The sequence below is a fragment of the Pleurodeles waltl genome, chromosome 12, assembly GCF_031143425.1.
Source record: "Pleurodeles waltl isolate 20211129_DDA chromosome 12, aPleWal1.hap1.20221129, whole genome shotgun sequence".
NCBI lineage: Eukaryota > Metazoa > Chordata > Amphibia > Caudata > Salamandridae > Pleurodeles > Pleurodeles waltl.
Window position 1 is genome coordinate 623,031,286 of NC_090451.1, and position 20,099 is coordinate 623,051,384.

At 42.1% G+C, this 20,099-nt stretch overlaps 1 protein-coding gene across 2 annotated transcripts in view; it reads left to right on the forward strand.

The window, feature by feature from the left end:
• LOC138268391 (sodium/potassium-transporting ATPase subunit alpha-2) overlaps window positions 1–15,844 on the forward strand; it is a 177,443-nt gene extending 161,599 nt beyond the window's left edge. For both annotated transcript variants that reach the window (XM_069217977.1, XM_069217976.1), the window contains exons 22-23: window positions 5,239–5,330; window positions 12,474–15,844. In XM_069217977.1, the coding sequence (XP_069074078.1) occupies window positions 5,239–5,330; window positions 12,474–12,502 (121 nt within the window). In that variant the 3' untranslated portion in view covers window positions 12,503–15,844. The remainder of the gene's footprint in view (window positions 1–5,238; window positions 5,331–12,473) is intronic.
• The last annotated feature ends 4,255 nt before the right edge of the window (window positions 15,845–20,099 follow it).

Sequence of the window (20,099 nt, forward strand, 5' to 3'; positions counted from 1 at the left end):
AGAATCCTGGAAAAAATGAAGGGTTTTGAAAAAAATCACCGAATGAGAGAAGGAAAGAGCAGAGAGAGAGAGAAGGGAACCGCTAGTCAGATTTCCCAGCGGGGGACGCCGATGGAATTCGCATGTGGCAGGAGAATGAAGCAAGGTAAGGGTCATGGAAAACACCCTTCTTAAATTCTGCCTGAGCTGCCACCATAAATTTGCTCAGTGCAACCCGCATGAAGTCTGCAACCTCTTCCTGCTGAAAGACCAAGAGGCCTGTGAGGCCTGTGCTGCATTTGTACCGAAAACACTCAGGGTGCTTCGAAAGCAGAGGGAGGAACACCATGCAGCAATGTACAGTCAGAAACCTCAGGCATCACTGCAGGACCTAGGCCTACCCAGCAACGATGAATAGCAGGTCGGTTGCAGAATCGACCAATAGGTGGGGTCGGACAATTCTTGAGGGGGACTCTGAGAAAAAACACGTGCCGAAGAAAGCGATGAAGGATGTCGAAAAGAGACTTGAGAAGGTAGGGAGACTTCCAAAAACCTTGGAGGAAAAGATTCCAGATAAAAAGTCACACAAGGCAGCCCCAGCATCCAAGAAAATGATGATTGAGGGTAAGCCACAAACAAAGGAGGCCACAGCTCCCAGACATGGGATACCGAGGTAGGCAGAGCATTGAAACAGACAAAAACCTTCACGAGGAAAGAAACCCCAAAACCGTCGTAGAAAGAATCACTGACGCCAAAAAAGGGACGATTGATGATGCAGGACGTTGAAATTGCCTTAGAGGTGAAGTAGAAGAGACGGAGACTAGAAGCAGAAATGGCAGAAATGGTGGCACTCCTTCAACACAAGTTGGAGTTCGACGACGCACTGAAATAATTTTCCATCTAAGCCTACGATGTGCACAGAGGTCGAAGAAGAAGAGGCTGCTCCAGAGGTGGCGACAACCTCTGAGCCCCACAAAGAAGGTTACAGAGAAGGACTTCTATGACCCCGAAGGGGAAGAGGGAACAGGGAGTTTCGAGGACGAAATTAATTACCTCAGCAGCTGAAACATATGGTGTGCCTCTAGAGGAAGAGAGGGAGACTCGTGCTTCCCCCTAGAAAACCTCATGTGATCAAGCAATGGGAATCTGTATCTCCGAATGCTACCCAGCATACTGGACCAGGGCAAGGAGGCCTTTAAGGAACCTGCTGCAGCAAATGGTGTGACACCAAGAGTGGAAAAGAAGTATAAACCTTCTTTAAAGGACCCCAAATACATCCAGGGATCATCATCACAACTGCAAGAAGGAGGAACAATGCACACACCTCCAAAGGCCCTCTTCCTGAAAGGGAAAGCAAGAGGCTGGACATGGTAGGGAGGAAGATGGAGAGAGAGGCGGGAACACAATGGCATATATTATTCTCCATTGCCCTCCACAATAAATATGGCCACCAATAATGGGACGAAATTGAGGAGCTAATGAAAAGGCTCCCAGAGGAGGATAAGAAAAGGGCAAAAGCAATCATTCAGGAGGGGGAAAACATTGCCTACACATGCCTAAAATCAGCACTGGATGCCGCTGAGAGACCGAGCGGACAAATGTGTACGGGAACAACCTTGAGAAGGCATGCCTGGCTCAGAATCTCTGGCTTCCAACTAGAAGTCCAGGCCTCCATCATAAACAAACCCTTCCCTGGAGATGGCTTGTTTGTTCAAGAGGTAGATGAGTCCTGACAACAAATTTAGAAGGATGAGACAGCAGAGGCAATGGGTGCTCTTCAATACAGAGTCACCTTCAGGAGCTGAGGAAATACCCCCAGAAGACCCACAGGAAGGGGTCCCTCTGCGACAGGGCTACAGCAACAACAACAAGCCCGGGGCTGTACACAACAGACTGGCCAACATCCTGCAAGACAGCCCTTTTTTGGTAGAAGGAGAACTAGGGGCCAGTCCTCCAGAGGAGGAGGAATCTCCGAGTGACTCGTAAATAGCCCCAAGTGCCACACAACACTGGTGGGAGGTAGAATAGCACAATACCTACAAGAATTGGCAAAGAGTGCCCCAGACAGTAGAGTTTTAAACGTGGGTACCCCACGTCTACTGTAAAGAGCTCACAAACCCACCAACACCAAACCCACCAAGGAAGAAAAGGTATCAGAAAACATAACTGGTACAGCTAAGGAAAGAAGTAAAAGAACTCATGCAAAAACACACAATAGAAAGAGTACCAACAAAGAAGTTAAACAGGAGAAACTATTCACCCTACTTTCTGGGACCAAAGCAAGACCTTATACTAAGGCCAATCCTGGACCTCAGATTTCTAAACAAATTAATTCACACACAACATCTCAAAATGACAACCCTGCAGTAAGTAATTCCACTTACATAAGGAAGCTCAAGTGGGACATAAGGTACTATAGCACCTGTCTGCAAGCTCATTATTTCACGTCAACCACCCCAAGGAAGGGAAAGGCGCTACATAATTTAATGTACAGCAAGTAAATCCAGAAAAGGATTCATGCTGTAAAACTAAATGGTTACTTACCAGTAGGAGCAGCCTGAAGAGTTTTCTGGATACACATACAACCCACCCACCTCCCCAGAAATGAGAACAAGTGGGGAAGAGGTCATATATAAAGATAAACTATTTATTATTATTATTTTTTTTGAAAAAAGAAAAACAAGAACAGAAAAAGAATCTGAAGATGGCTACCAAGCACATGAACTTCCGGGGTGCTGTCTCATGTCACACAGGGGACGGATCAAGCATGAAATGGTGGTCGTCGACACCCAAAAAAGAAGGGGGTGGCGGACAGACAATTCTGGATCCAACCACCAGATGGCGGAATAATGCACAGCATGTAAATCTAGAAAACTCTTCAGGCTTCAGAAGTATTTCCTACTTGTAAGTAGCCATTTTATTATCCCTGGTGTCTAGTGAGCTTTCTCCCCCCTCCCACACCGCTCCCCCCCAGGGGGCAAATGGGGATAATTGCCCCCATCTACTTTGGAGGGGGGCAGAAAGACTGGAATATTTACATTTTTTAGGGGACAGCACAAGCCTCTACCGCACTCCCCGCCCTGGTGTCTAGTGGGTGGATTTCCCTCCTGCAGCGATCCTAAAGCACAGTTCCACTAGGGAATTGTAGCATTGGAAAGGGAAGAGACTCCCTTTTTATCAATACTTCTCCTATCTGCATCAGTACTGAGGGGCTGAGATAGCCCCCAAGAGCACCCATAAGTTGAAAGTGAAATTATCCAATCGTCTCATTTCACTTTCATTTTCATTGAAATGACGTCAGCTGCACCTTGCTCACTGATTGTGATTTCAATGAAAAAACTAAATTAGCCTTGGGAGCTCGAGAGGCTCTTCCTCAGCTCTTGATGGTAATTTTACTTATAGGAAATGCCTCTGGTGACCGCATCAGAGGGATTTCCCGCCTCTTGTGTGAGGATGAGGTCTGGTGTGGAGGATGTCTTGATGCCATCCTCCACACTGAAGGTGTTAAGATTTTGCAAGGGGTTTTAATGCCAAGTCGACATGGCAGTGTAGCACTGCATTCAGGCTGCAATGGCTGGCCTGGGATATGTTTTCAAGTGCTACCTAAGGGGGTGTCACAATAAGTGCTGCAGAACTACTGGTAGCATTTAATTTACAGGCCCTGTGTACATAGCATACCGCACTACAGTGGTAAGTTAAACCATAAATTAAATATGCCAATTGGGTATAAACCAATGTGACCATGTTTTAGGGAGAGAGCACAAGCACTTTAGTACTGGTTAGCATGGTAAAGTGCACAAAGTCCTAAGGCCAGCAAAAACAAATTCAGAAAAAAAGTGGGAGGTAAAAAGCAAAACTTTTGGGGGTGACACTGCTGAGAGGGCCATTTCCAACACAGAACCTGATTCTCACAAGGGTCCTAAAAGCATACAATAAAACATCACCTCCAGATACTTCACCATTTGCCTTCACAGACTTCAGCTCAAATGTTGAAGTGATTGATCTCCCCAGCTTCGTTGTTTTAGACACCCTCCCAGTCTTATCAGCCTTCCAACCATAGGCTCACCAATATGTATTATCATGAATAAATTCCTTTCTTGCTCCAAAATCTTTACATAAACTGTAGGTCAGGAAGAAATAGAACCCAAAGCCACAAACAATAAGTGAAGAAAACAAAAAAAAAATCCAGTCACGAAGGCAAAAAATATTTATTTGTCTATGGCCCAGCAGCTCTTATCTATGCTTCTTTTGTAAAACAGGCCAAAGACCTCAATAGACGTAGAAGTACCATAGTCGCTCTGAATGTAGCAACAGTGCTAGCACCGGCTCCAATGTTGAAAATTGCAGTACTACAAATACCAAAAATACCAAAAAAGCCTCATGATGCTTAACAATATACTCAGCCATTTTCTGAAATACAGTATGTGTTCCTTCCTCCATCCATGCTGCACAGACGGACTTGAGTTCTCATGACTGGCATGGTGTGCTGGTCATGGTAGTTCTCGTCTTAAGCATATGCCATAGGGGACAGAAAGCTAGTGATTTCCTACAGGTGCACCACCCTTGTGTTCCTTGAATTCTGAACTCTGAACCACTTTCAACATCAGTCATCAAATAAATGTGTTACTGATGCAGCAAATACATGTGGGCTTGGAGGGTGGATATTGAATTGTTGACTGGTGTCTTACACCTATAAAAGGCAAGAATCCAATCCATAACAGTAAGCCGTTAACAATCCAATGAGCTTAGCCTGACCTGCTGAGAGCTCTCAGCCTGAATTCACTTCTGTTCAAGGCATCAGTAGCTGCCCTTAGACTGATAATCAAAGGCAGTGACCCCTATATAACAGAGCTCACAGGATTTGCAATAGTGATTCCTCCACATTAAGTGGCACAAGATGAGGGATGGTAACCAAGGGCCATGTGTACAAAGCCCTTTTGTTGTCACAAACCATGTGATTCACCAAAATAAGAGTTTTTTCATAATGTACACAAGCTCTTTTACAAGTCAGACAATTTCTTTTAACTTGTAAAAGGTTTTTGCAGACCATTTCAAATTCTAAAATAAAAGGGGCATCCCCTCTCATATCTGATTCAGAAATATATATACTAATGGTTTCTGACTGCTGCCACCAGAGGACACTTAGTACATGTAAGTGCTTTGGTGGCTTAACTTCATATAGCTGCATTGTATGTTTCATGCTGATATTTTATTGCTGCTCAGATTTGACATTGTCTGTTCTTTCCTCTTCTCCTATAGGATTACCTGGTGGTTTTGCGCCTTTCCCTACAGTCTTTTGATCTTTATATATGATGAGGTCCGCAAGTTGATCCTACGTCGTGATCCCGGAGGTGAGAACGAGTTGTGGAAGCATTTGAAAATCCCAGTTCTTGTTAAATATACTTTTTGCTGAACCAAATAAACTCGAATTCTTGCTACAGTGCCCTATTGCTTTTTGACTCAAAAGTACTTGTAGGTGTATGTTAGTGTCTATCAAGGAGAAAGGTATTACGAGGAACCTCTATTGTACCAATAAAAATAAATCACAAAAACACAGATTAAGCAAACACTCAAAAATGTATGTGATGCATAAATACTGCTCAAGAAAAAATTCAAAATTCAACTAACATTTTTGTCAAGCACTAGCCACCATTTGCGTTTGTGCTGGAGTAACAACGGTATATTAATTCACTATAACAATAGCTGAAAAATAATTTGGCTACATTTAGGAATTGAAAAGAAAATGCACTATAACTATACCTGAAAACTAATTTGGCAACATTTAGGAATTGAAAAGAAATGTAAACACATTTATGCATAGTATATATTTTTAGATTAGATGTTTTTAAGTATATGTTTTTGAAGCCTATGTTTGCACCTTTGTCAATATTGTGAGTTCATTGCTCCTTATTTACTAAGGGTTGGATGATTCATGGTCTGGCAGCCACAGGAAACCAATAGAATTTCACTCCAAAGAGGAATTCTGCTTCGTACGCTATGGTTTTAGCTTCAGGTGCAGTTGGTTGAATGTTAATGGGTTACAATGCACCTGCAACAAAATCTTTCAGACCTTCTGAACTGCCCACAGACACAGCACAAAGAGCACAGTGCCCACCCAGTCTCAGCAAATAGAAACAATACTTTCAAGCAGGTGCAGAATGGTGTCTGGCACTCAAAAGAAGCAGCATAGTCCCCTGTAGTTCTATTAGTCAGTAGGCTAGTCCTTTGGCATTAATAGTTGGGTCTGACACTTTCATAGTTGAATACTCACTTTAGAGGGCACAAATGTTCATTTGCCTATAGTTCATGAATTACCGTCATGGTCAGAATATTGAAGACAGGGGTTTTACAGATCTGGGTTACCAGCATTGGCCACCAATTTAGCCTATTTAAAGGTAGAGACAATACCTTCTGGGGTAGGGACCAGACGACAAATGGAAATATTTGCATAATGGCTTGTCATAGTAAGATGTACTGATAGTTCATGATTTTGCTGTAAGTGGGAAGCTCCTCTAGAAACCTCCCTAAATCTTCTGGCAATGTGGTTGCATCGATGTAATTCTCAAGACCTCAAGAGTTATCTAGAATGTGGACAAATGCTCTCCGCTATAGATAAGGCGATCAAGGACCAACAGGCTTATCCTTATGGCATTGTCAGGTGATGATCCTTCCTGTGGGCTCCGATCGATTGTGCTGTACTTTATATATGATGATGAAAGATTTCTTCCTGGACAGATGGTTGGAGCAACCTTGTGCTGAAGAGTAGCATAGTCCAGCCATGGCTCCCAGGAATCATCTAAGGCTAGTAGGGGTTTGTAATTTGCTGGCAGTCCTCATGGAACTCGCAATCTAGCATCTTCTTGTTGTACGGGGACTTTCTTTCTCATAGCTAGCATAGGCCATTTAACTCCTTTCAATCATAATCGGTCCTGATCCTGCCCTGTAGGTAGAAAGACTGAAGTCTACAGATCGAGCTATAGGCAGACTGGCAGATTTGGTATATGTTACTAAATCAGTTGCTCTAGCTGCCTGTAATTAAATCTTTTACCACATCTTTTGCTTTTTCTGTTATTGTTATAAATTGGGTCTCTAGTTGGCAGAGGTATGCACCCTGTCCAAGTGAAGGCCACAATCCAGTCCTAGTCAGGGTAAGTCAGATACACACCATAAGTTAAGCTGTGTTCGCCCTCTGTTAGCTTCGCACAGAGCATGCAGGCTTAACCTAGGAGGCAATATCTAAAGTATTTATGCAACACTCAAAACCGTAAAACAGTGAAAACTCCACACTAAGTTCGAAAAATGGACCTTAATTTAATGAACAAAATAAGACCAAACAAACAAAACTCCTATCAATAAAAGACAAGATATGAATTTGTAAAGAATATCCTCATTGTCGAGCTGTGCAGTGGTTGATGGGATGTCCTCGAGGTGATGCATCAAACACTTTACAATGAAAGTGATGCATCCTCGTTGAGCAGTTCAGCCGGCAATGCAAAGGCAATGCGTGAGAAATGGAGCGATGCGCCGGTTCCAAGCCGTGCAGGTGGCACTGCGATGGCCATATCCTCAGCTGCTGTGGCGATGAGTCGGTGTCAAGGAGAGATGCAGCAGTTACGATCGGCTCAGTGAATACGATGCACAGATGTCTGTAGAGAATAGCTGCAGAACACACTTCCAAAGACTCAGGACTGGACAGGCACCACTTGGCAGGGTAGGACTCACCATTGACAGAGTTGAGAAGCTGTAGCAGAGTTGAGTGAATTCTTTGATGTCCCTAAGACTTCATAACAGGAGGCATGTTAGCAAGCTCTTGGAGAAACTTTGGTTCAGGTGATGTGTAGATGTAGATCCAGTCCTTCTCTTCTCACTTCCAGGCAAGGAGGGCCAGAGGCAGCAGGGCAGGCACAGAAAAGCAGGAGACCTCAAAAGTCCAGCAGAATTCCAGCAGAGTGACAGCCCCTTAAGCAGTACAGCAGTCCTTCTTCCTGGCAGAATGTCATTAGGTCCAGAAGTGTACTGATTTGGTGGGGTTTGGGGTCCAGTACATATACCCAGTTGTGCCTTTAAAGTGGGTAAGACTCAAAGAGAAGCTGTTGAAGTATGCAAAGTCCCTGTCCTTCCTTCCCTGGCTCCAGACACACTACAGGTGGTTATGCATCGCTTTGTGAGGGCTCAGGACCAGTCTATTGAGGTGTAGGTGTCAGCTCCCGCCACCCCTTCCAGGATGACCCATCAAGATGCTAATGCCCCATCAGGCACACCTAAGTTCCCTTTGTGTGTGGCTTTCCAGAGCGAATGTACAGGAGCCCAGCCGTCAGCCACACAGATGTGTATCCAGAGACAGGCAGAGGCACAGAATAGTTAAAGTAAGAGATTGCCAACTTTCTAAAAGTGGCATTTTCAGACTTGCAACTTAAAATCAAACTTTACCATCAGTTGTGATTTTAAATTGTGAGTCCAGAGATTCCAAACTCGAAATATCTACCTTGTCCCGCTTGTAAAATACACTCACAAAATATAAGAAGGCAGTCCCAATGTTAACTATGGGAGAGCCAGCAAAAATGAAGTCAGCAAAACAGTAGATCAGAAGGCAAAAGTCAGGGGGAATCCACACTAAAGATGCCAGGTCTAACAGTTATTAAGTACTTATCTATTTGTATAGTGCATGTTTGCATTGGAAGATACTGTCTCTATAGGCAGAGGACCATATATTTAAACATTTGAATTGGGTTCCTTTTTATCTTTTGCTGGTCCTCATTGAACAACATTTTTGTCATGTTCCTTTATCTGGGGTGAGTACCTTCTTTTTTCCTCCCACCTATTCATGGTTATGTTACATATCCTTAATGACGTACAAGCCCTTTATTCTCTAATAATTGAAATTCAGAACCCTTTAAGGATCAGTCAGTGTGACAAAATATAAATAAAGGGTGAACAACACGTTGGTTCTAAATTTACTTTTCAGTGTCCTTTGATTTAAAAGTTAATCTAGCTAGCTGCGAAAACTGTTTTTAAGAGCCTTTTAGTCAGCCTTATAGAGTTCATATTTATCTTACTGTTTTAAGTAGCATCTGGATTTTTGCCTTTGCCTGCAATTCTCCCTTAACACTTCCCTTTCGTCCCACCTTCTTTGAAGCCTGCCACTCTAGTCTTATTCAAAAGATTCCCCCAATGTCCCATATCTCCTGAGCTTAGGTAGTTGGATGTCTAGCCGTTTTGTGCATAATTAGGATTTGTTCAAGTTAGGCTGTTCTAGTTCATCAGTGTAATTTGCAGCTCAGCAGGATCCTGAAGTTCCTTTGTTCTTTCACTTTTAATGATGAGCCTTGTTGCTGGCTTCATGGCCTCAGTAGGTCTCAGTGATAGAAATGTTTATCTTTCCATGTTCATCTTATGTGAGGTGTTACTGTGATCATTCCTAGTATATTGCCATAGGGACCGTGACTCCAGATACTTGCAAAGATTTGATGCCATTTTTTGTGAGATTTGATAAGTTGATGTGGCAAGTTCTATTTGGTCGGGTTGAGTGCTGGATCTGGTGTACCTTTGCATTTAAAGGGGTGGCAACATGCCATGCCCATCAATCCCTTCTTATTTTAATGTGATATAAAAGAGTTGGGCCCTGGTTATGATCTTGGCGGACGTAATTACGGTGTCACACACATGACGGATATCACGTCCCCTGTATTACGATCCCATTATATCCTATAGAGATCGAAATATGGTGCACAGAATATCTGTCATGTTCCTGGCGGAGTATTCCATCTGCCAAGCTTTCGTAGTCAGGTCCTTGATCTTTATCACTGCTTACATTCCATCTATAGCTATGATTTTCAAGCAAATTGCATAGTTCATGTTGAACATCTGGTAAATGGCTCAGCTGCTGATCAGGCACATCTAGTATTTCTGGTGCCTTGTTCACACCAGCCTAACATGATTATTTTCTTAATGCATTACTGATTTTTATCACCTACTCAGCTGATATCTAGTATGATGTTTGTAGGTTACTTCATAAAGGTGTGAAAAATAAGCATTATATTTCTCACACGTGCACCTGTATACTTAATATTAAATTGAATCTTACAGCTAATAATTAGATTTTTTAAAGTTTAATATCACACTATTCTATAATCCAGAACTTCTGCTAAGAGATGAAAATCATTATTTGTGGGGATTAATCCATCAGGCAGGAGGATAGAAATGCTCTTTTTTGTTTCTCCTGGTTTTACCATGTGGATCAGTTGGATATTCTTCACTATATATCAGGCACATCTAATTGTATTCTGGTGTGTTACTTTGTGTCCATGTGTGGATGGAACTCCAAGGATTATAAATTATATTTTAATTCTCATCTATCTTTTCTCAGGTATAGGACTATGAATTGGTAGATATTCGGCTCACTGACAGTGGCAGCTTCACTTTCGAGCCTGTCCTCTTCTAATAAAACTGCCATGAGTGGTCTTAATGTGTAGCTGAGGTCAGCCCTGTTGTGGCATTACCTATTATTAGGTGCAGCTTTGGTGCCTGCATTGCAGGATGGGGTTCTATTGATCCTGTTGTCCACCATGCTGAGATTCCGGAGCCAGGTTATTCCACCTCCCTTGCTTGTATAAGTGTGGACAATGCCTAGTCTCCTCTCTACGGGTGCTTGATATTGATGAACCCTATTTACCGTACGGCCGGAGGAGTGTCGACCCCCCTCCAGCAGCAGGAGCTGCAAGCCTTTTACTATAAAACGATAATAAATTCTGATATTATTGTTGTATAGTAAATGGGATGGGGCCACAGGCTATGATGGGGATGGAGGAGGAGTGCACAGCACTCCCCCTCAGTGCACATGTATGTTTGGCTAGCCAAACACGCATGCGCACTGAGCTCTCCTCAACGCAGCACGTGTTGCTGGGTTGGGGAGAGCAGGCAGTGACTTTCACTCTGCCTCAGAGCACCTTGCTGGGCATTCCGGTCAATCCAAACGCTGCTGTCATGCTGCAAGCAGCATGACAGCAGCATTAGGATTGGCCGCAGGGCAGACTGGGAGCCTGCTGCTGCATCAGAGGAGCAGCACAGTGGTAGCAACAGCAGCAGGAAAGGTAAGTGTTTTTTTTTTTTTTTTTAAATTAATCCCCCCTCCTCGGCACACGCCGCCCTTCCCCTTCCAAGCGCTGCGAGACACTCCTGCCTATTTAGAAATTAAAAAATGACATGGGTGTACCTCACACACTTGCTCACCTTCTACCAAAGTTAGTCTCCATGTTGGTTTATGACATTATAATGGGGTCAATTGAATCACACTTAGTACATCGCCAACTACTATATCATCATGGTGAGTGTTAGGCACTGTACTCAAAGCAACATGGCAGGCAGAGGCAACTGAATCTCAATTGTGAGGGTTGAGGTAATTTGCCTCTGATGACCTGCGGCCTGTCATAATATTGCTCTAAAAACTGGGCCATGTACTGCCCTTCCTGCACTAGATTCTTAGGGCAGCAAGCAGACACAGCCTTCTCAGGGAGGCAGTGTGGGGGTGCTCTAGTCCACAGCTCAACAATCATTCAACAGACCCAGCAAAATTAAGTCCAGCCCAATGCTTATCTTTTTAAAAAAACAGAAAGTACTTTAATCACACAGTTGCAGTCGATACTACACCTACAATAGTAAAATCAAATTAGTGCCCTTTAGCGCTAGTTGGTCAGGTGCTGTTTCCATCCCAATCCCTCGCTTTCCTGACTGCCCCCATATTCTCTCCTCCGGTTCTGCAGACACTATTATTGAGAAAACTACACGTAACAGAGATACAGTGCACACTGGTCTGTTATGGGAAAGCATAAAACTAAGATGAAGTCTGTGTCCATGGGCATTGTGGCAATGTAGTGAAATGGGATGAAGTGTTAGACTAATGCAGGATGCCAATAGCAAACAGAAAGGTTGCACTGATTGTAAATTTCCAAGTCCAAAATTAGATTGCACAAATATGTACAGTATGTAAATCTACAGCAAATCAAACAGCAAGTCTATGGTTATAGACTTTCAATCAATTTGGTAGTACATGTTTATTGGCGGTTGGTCCAATTTCCATTTACTATTTAAGGATGATATAAACTTTGCTTCATTTAAACCTAATTTCTATCTTGAATTTAAGGATGAATTATGTTTTGCTACATATTAACCACATTTAGACTTAGAGTTTAAGGATGACGTATCTGTAAACTTCAACAAGTACCCATTTTAACTTGAATTTAGGAATGTTTGTTATTATAGTGTGCCATATATTTCCATCATCAGTTGCAGAAGGAAAGAAATGGTGGATCTGAATTGATGTACATGTCAGACTTTATGAGAGCTCATCTTTGTCACTGAAGATAGTTTTATCTTGTTTTGCATGTATCAGTTGTTCCACCTAGACTTAATATATGGCCTATGTATACCTATGAGCTTATGGCACCTGAAGAAAAGACATTGTTATATTAAAATATCTGTCTTTATTTCTTTCTTAGGATGGGTTGAGAAGGAGTCATATTACTAAACAGCTGATGGAAAGGAACCCTGTGGAGTCACTACACACTTGGGCATCCACACTGCCCAGTGGTGGGATGTATAGTCACACAATGTTTAATGCTACTAGACATTCAATTCACAATGTGGACTTTTGTTTGAGTGAGTTGTGTGGAGAGAGAGAGACTGAAGAAGGCTAGCCAAATAGAAGAACCACCGTACTTTGTAGACACAGCCTTATTAAACAAAATCCAAAAAAAGATGCTCTTGGGACCCACCATTTTTATGTTTCAAATTTCGTTTAGAAAGCAATTTCATTGGCCAACAGGGACAGGTTGCAGGCTGCATGTAAAGTTTAATTTGATCTCCAGTGCACACAGCACTATTGTTATTAGATCAGCATCCCTCAAGGAGATTGCATCATCTTTGAATAGACCATCATTTACAATAATGAATTGCTATTTTAGAGAAACCGACCAAGATAAAGGAATGCCCAAACACAGCAGGGAAATTAGCTGCTGGGTCAGTATCTGAATGAACCCAAGGTCTTGTCCACCATTCTCATAAAATTCTCAGGTTAGAAGTCTTCAAGATAAGGTCCAAAACTGACCCTGGTTAGTGAAAATCTATTGGAAAGTATTACAATTTACATAGGTATGGACACCTGAAGTTGAAACTGAAATGAAAACATACAAACAAAAGAGAGTTTAATTACCAATTCAAGCATAGAGAAATTGTTATTCATTTAAAGCAACTCAAGATGGCTCTAGCCAGATTGCGAACAGAGTCATCTTGCAGCACATTTAGATGGAGATGAGTTAGTGAACAAAATCTACATTTACAATTCTTTCAATCTGCGCACATGGGGAGAATGAAGGATCTCTTTTGCCAATATTTCATCTGCTATATTTAATCATGCACTGGAGGACAGTGTAATAGAACTACCATCAAACGTCTCATAAGGACAAATTCTCATACTTTATTCAACCTTATCTCGAGTTTTATTATGTTGTTAGAGCAATTAATAAAGTTTTTTTCTAGTGAAGACAAAATCCTGCCCCAGCATTTGCCATTTACTTTTTTTCTTTTTTCGGAAAATGTAGTTTACTATGCACTTGTCTTCACAACATTCCCCAAGGAGTAAATGAGAAAGGTTCCTATTCTCCCAGATAGACTTCTGTGGAATTCAATCAGATGCTGAGGCTCTTTCTCAAAAATAGCTGTAGTTGTTCTTGGAGTCGGGATGCTGCAGCTGAGAATTCATACTTTGAACACTGGGTGTATGGGACTTCGTGTTTATCACATACTCAAAAGCTAGGATGCACCAAACAAATCGATATGCCAGTAGTACACACAATATGAATAGTATACCTTATCTCTCCGGGGCCAACGTCGGCTCCAGAATAGATGCCCACCAGATTTCCGTTGTCTTTAGGTTGCATTTTTGCTTGGCCCTTGCTTTACATGCTCAAAACTCTGGAGCATGAACACTGCAACTTTTTAATTAGTGCTGGTAACTGGAGACTTAAGTAGGCTCTGGAAACCCAAATGTAATTTAAAGCATGTAGACATTTTTCTTACGTTGCGGTGTTGATCATTAGACTGAATGAGTGCACCTCAGTTTCAGCTCACACTTCCATTCGGTCAGGGCAGGCCGATGTGATCACAAGTCTTCATTAGCAGAAGCCAGCTGAGCTCCTTGTACGAAATAGGTTAATGTTCTTAGCTCAACCATTGGCATTGGGGCTGGAATTTGGTTCTTAATTGTGAGAGTTTAGCCTCTATATGCACAAGTTTGAATCCCAACCTCTGCAGAGCACTATGTAACATAAGTATGGTACCCCCATATTGCTCTCAAGTATTTGCGCCTATATTATTTTCATGGGCTAGATCTCCCACCACTGATAATTCTGCTAATGCTTAAGAATGTGTGAGTTTTTTCCACAGTTGAGAGCATGAACAATTTTTATCTCAGTTGGGAAGCTCAACAGCCTTGGAGCTGGCAACGGTGATGAATTCATCTGCCTTTGAACTGGAGTCTGTACAGTCCGTGTTCTCATTTATCATTTGATTGAGGGAGTAAATGTGCTAATGCTAGTGAGGTTGGTGCATTAGTACACCTCCTCCCCATCCTCTCTAGTATTTCCAGAGCTACCAGCGATGTCTCATTTACCACACTAGTATTTTCACACAGGCAAACTACTGAAGCGCATGTTTGAAATAACAATCTCATCCACCTCACCACTCAGTCTCACAGGATCCTCAAAAAGCCATTCTGGAAAAGTTATCTGTACCATTAACCTCTCATTATAAGTAAGTGTCTTTTAGTGAGAGACGACTAATGGACACTGAAGAGCATAGACTTTTACCAAATGACATTGAATGCCCAATGTGGAGTGATTATTGGCCACAGAAGAAATTAGACTTTCAGTGGAGGGCGCTGGAGACCTATTGTTGGGTGCATGTGTTGAGAACGTTTATTTTTCCCAATTCATGAAAAACATGTACTTTGGTCAAACCAAAAGCAACTCATTTTCAAGAGTTGGCAGTATGGGACTTTTCTCAAGCACAAAAATGTGAGAGGTATTACCTACATCACTGTACATTCATCAGGGTTTGATTAATCCACCTGTGCCTTTATACTACAATAAACGACCATCTTTCCATGTTCAAGTTTACTCCTGAACTAGAGGTTAATGCTACCAGACAAAAATACACATACGAAATGTAATTCGTACCATTAAAGCTGCGTTTCACTTTTGTTGGTGGTCATCAGATGATTAAGTTGTATTTCAGGTGCCTGCAGGAAGGAACACTTATTCCAGGACCACTGCTTTATTAGGGTGAGCAAAAATGAAGACTACTTGTGATGATTCAGATATATAAAGTAGGAAGAAGAGTTGCTTTACTTCCCTGAAATTACAGGCTACAGATGGCAAGTGTCTTTTTTTTACCCATCAGCATCATTTGCAAGGAATATATTCGCAAATGAATAAATATATATCATTAAAGTTTCTTGGGGCAGCGTAAATATCAAGTGCCTGACACTGCAACGAGTTACAGTCAGTCATTCCACATTCTTTATGTATGTTGCCTTACTTTATGTAGAATTTCATATATAACATGAAATCATGGTTAGCATGAAAAAGAAGCCTGGAAGAGCAATACTGTTGGTTTAGCGAAAACCATTTGAGTTTCTTCTGATCAAAAAGTTTGAGTTGCATTAATTATTTCATATTAGACGTATATGGGGGGGGGTCCTCTTATTTTGTATATTTGATAGTAGGCAACTATTTTAGAAGTTAAAAAACAAATAGTGAAATGTCTTTGATTTCTAACAGCTGAAATAAAGTGTTGAATGTCTCATTCAAAATGCTCGTCTTCTCCTGTATATGATGGAAATGGCTGATGTTGTCCAATTCGCTAACTGCATGTGTGTGTTATTAATCTAATTGCTGCCTCTTTAAGGAAGCAATAGTGGTTCCTCTTCCTAAGTGGTTCCTGCATCCACCCTGCCCTGAGATGTGCTGGCCAGTTTCTCTTCTGCCTCTGGCAGCAAAGACACTGACAAATCATGTAGCCAGAGAGGTGAAAACATGTTAAGAAGCAAATAATATTTAGAAGATGATCAGGCATGCTTAATATCCATCAGCAATGCCAGTTAGTCCAGTTATCTGTCTCAGATGCCATTCGTTTGATGGCAGGTGTTGGGGGTATCAACTTCTTGATTCACCAACTGGCAGCAGCATCTGTTGAACACGCCATTCCCTGAAGCAGAACCCATGGGCAGGTCTTGTTGAACAGATTTAGCCTTCTTTCTTTTGGGATGTTCTAATAGGGTCTTTTCAGCTTTTTTTTTTACCTCTGACTCCAAGCTCCTACTTTGGCGAGCTCCTTTGGGTTCCTTAATTCCTTCATACCTGTTTGATGCCTATGTAGAGCCTTTGTCTAGGCTCATTATTTTGCTTGGTCTTCCCTGGGTGTCACACTTGTGATACTCGGTTCTGTCTCAACTTGGATAGAATCGCCCGTTTCAAAGTGGACCGGTTGACCAGGGAAATGTTTTATCTACCTAGAATATGTGACTTTCTACAGCCACTTTAAATGCGATTTACAACAGGTTTATGAAGCTTTCTGTGGACCTGTTTGCCTCTACAGGAAATTACCTGGTTTCGCTCCAGCCTTCTGTCCCCAGGGCATGGAGGGTCGATGCATTAATATTACCATGGCCTCATCATCTGTATTCCATCTTTATTTTTTGTTCATTCTTTATCAGCTCTAGAGAGTACAGGAACGGGCAGCAGAGGCTGTTCTAGTAGTCCATTTTGGCCTCATCTATCACGGTTTCTCTCCTTTTTTCCATGGCTCTATTCCCTGCTTGGTGGTTCCATCTTGTCCTCTTCCGTCAGCTCGAAAATTAAGGAATCCGAGACACCCAGCCAAACCTACTAAGAGTTCTAGACTTCCCTTTATGTTGAGATCCTATTCTAAAATCTATTGGCAATATGTATACTATGTTGCAACAGCAACGTCGAAGGTCTGCATGCATGCTTTGAATGCGGGCGGACCTTCAGTTTGGCCAAGGTAGAGACTACTCTGCCTCCACCATGGCCAAATGTCTCCGATGGCTCTGGGGATTAAGGGCTGCAACAATGGCTACATGTCTGCCCGCCTAATTTGGATGGGTGGACATGTAGTAATTTTGTACTGTTTCTTACCACTAGGTTTCACGTGGCAGTAAGGAACTGTAAAATCATTAAATTGCCCCCCCCGACTATGTTAGAAGATTTCCATGGTGAGGGGGGCATTATATGTTTTTTGGCGATCATTTATAAACTTGACATGTAGTCTGTTAGTCATGGGAACGGAGTATTTCACTCCAACCCATGGCAAAATCGTAGCCCGCCTACTGTGATATTAATCAGGCCCTTAGTTCCTTTCAATGGTAGTGTACAGCTCTTTCCCATTCTTAAGTTGATTGTTCCTTTCCTAGTATTTCTTATTTTCTTTAGGGAGGTTCTGAGAATGATTTGGTTTGTGTTCCATTTCATGTGTTCAATGGGCAAGAACAACAGCACTGGATGGACTTTGGGGAGTGTTGATGAAGGGCAGCTTCTTGCTTCTCATCTCTTGAAAAGTTTTTCCTTATCACCACCTGTGAATCTTCATCTCGCTCCTCCTCCTTGAGCCCTACCCTTAGTGCTAACTTGTCTTAAATTGTGTCCTTCTGCAGCCCTTGATTCTTTTGATCTTAAATGTCTCACCTTTATTTTTGTCATTTTTGTGAGTCTGTGATTGCCCCATTGATAATCACAGTGTACTTTTCGGTAGCCATCCTTGCCTTGGGACTGTAGATGAAGAAACGTTGCTTAATGCGCACCCTATATTTCTATCTAAGGTTGCCTCCTTGAATCGCAGAAACCACAAAATTGTTCTAATTGTTTTTGTTCCTTCTCCATCTTCTCCTGAGAAAGTGTAGCTACATTCCCTTGAAGTCAGGAAGACCGTATTGATCTACCTGGGATAGGTTCTCCCTTTTAGGTGATCTGATCAACTTTATTGTTGGGGTTGCGGGGCAGAGTCACAGGGTCGCTTTCCATTCTATCTGGAGTAGATCTACTCGTGCCCTCATTTTATCCTTGTCTGGTATTCCTTACCCTGAAGGTATCTACAGTAGGTCAGCCTGAGGCATAGCTGCTTTCTGGGCTCACCTTTGCAGCACTCTTTCAAGTGAGCACCTGGACTTCATCTAATAACTTCATTCATTATCTTCAGATGTGAGGGTTTTCCTTTGGGTCTAGGTGTGCTTGCTATTTTTACTTAAACGCATACTGTTACTAATAAAGTAATTGCAGGTTAAAATATTGTTTTTGTTTGGCATTTTGATGTGCCAAAAGTTGAAATAATATTTTGACATCCCTCATTTAGTAAGGACTGGGATGGCGACGTGGTATGTAGGGGTAAGATCAAGATTACGACTGTAATCTTCATGACTTTTAGCTTTACTTGTCCTCGTCACACTCATTACCATCTGCCCACCCTCATTGATTGTCCAGCCTTTGCATGGCTTTGATGCGTGAGGAAGTGTTTATAGAGCCCAGCAGGGAGGAGGGGCTAGCATTCCAGCATTCGTCTAAGATTTCTTACTGTCATGAGGTGAGTTCCCCCATTTAAGGATGACTGTGACCAGGAGAATTAGGACTTACAGTTGTGAATATTCAAATCAACCTGTTGCTTCGTTAGAAGGGTGGTCCTTAAAATAGTGCTACTAAAATTCATGTCAATGTATAAAATTAATATAACCTGTGTCCTGTCCAAGCCCTTTAAGTCTATACCTTGGGCAACTTAAGTTTTATGCAAGATGTAAAATATGTCTGGCTCTGCTGTATTCTGCTGCTGTACTGTTAGATTTATGTGATACTTTACCTTCTCAGCCTGCGCCTTCCCAGAAGATTCTCAGACGTAACTTATGATTGAGAATCTACTTGGAAACATCGGGTGGGATACGGGAAGGAAATATTTAGATGTGTAGGGGTCTGGTTAAATTTTATTTTCTAATTGTTTTATAACCTTTTACTATTTATACATTTAATTGAGAAATTGTGTTGAAAAATCCACCATTAATTCACATGATTCTCAAACGTTTCTTGCGGCGGGTACATCTGCAGCGCTTCTAGAGAAGATCATGCTCGCTTGGTACTCAATAGAAGTACTGTAATATTTCATAAATGCCCTTTCTGAGCGTAAGGCGTTTTAACAAATGTAAGCAAAATGTGTATTTTAAAATCTGCCAATTCACTCTACTGTTAAGAGTTTTTCAAGGAAGGAGAAACTTCCGAATTCACTCATTAAATTCAGGCTTGCTAGCGCCTATTCAATAGATTTATTATGCCCCACTGCTATCAAAGAGCATCTGCCACCACATTAAACCAGTCTCATCAATCCTATTTTCAAGAAAAAACCAAAATATCTATTTGGCAGGCTCGCCTACCTCTTATAAGGTTAGTGACGACATAGCATCTGTCTTAGAAACCTCCTTTTTTTCTTCTTCCATCTACAAAAAAAGTTAATGAACATGGATAGTGCGCCCTATTAACAAAAATGTGGTGTTTCTAGTGCAGGAGTGAATTCATTAATGAACGTGGTTGAGGTCAGTAGTCCGATTTTCAATGTAAGCTCTGAAAGGTGAGAAAGGATCCTCATGCTAGAGGGTGAAGTCTGTCACTGCAGTTGCCTGCAGGAGAAAGCCCGGATGGTCCTTTGGACCCCTATGCCAACCCTCAAGTGCCCCCCTCAGAAGCACACTGCCTGTGCTCCTCATTTGTGGTACATAATCGTTGTTCCTCCTTATAGTATCTGTATCCTTCTGCCCACATATGTAATTTGGCATGGCTGGTGGGGCAAAGGGTTCCTTCATTTGAGTAGCCACACTCCTGTGCAAATGAGGGCAGGCCCCCTAGGTTTTTGGCGGTATACATTTAGCACTGACATGATCCATATTAAAGGAACAGATGTGCAAAGTACTTGTGGCCCCTTCTGGAATACAAAAGTGCCCTTATGTGTACAAAAGGGGGTGCAAACAGTCTGTTGTTTACGCAGAGCGCTATACATAATATAACACCCTGGGT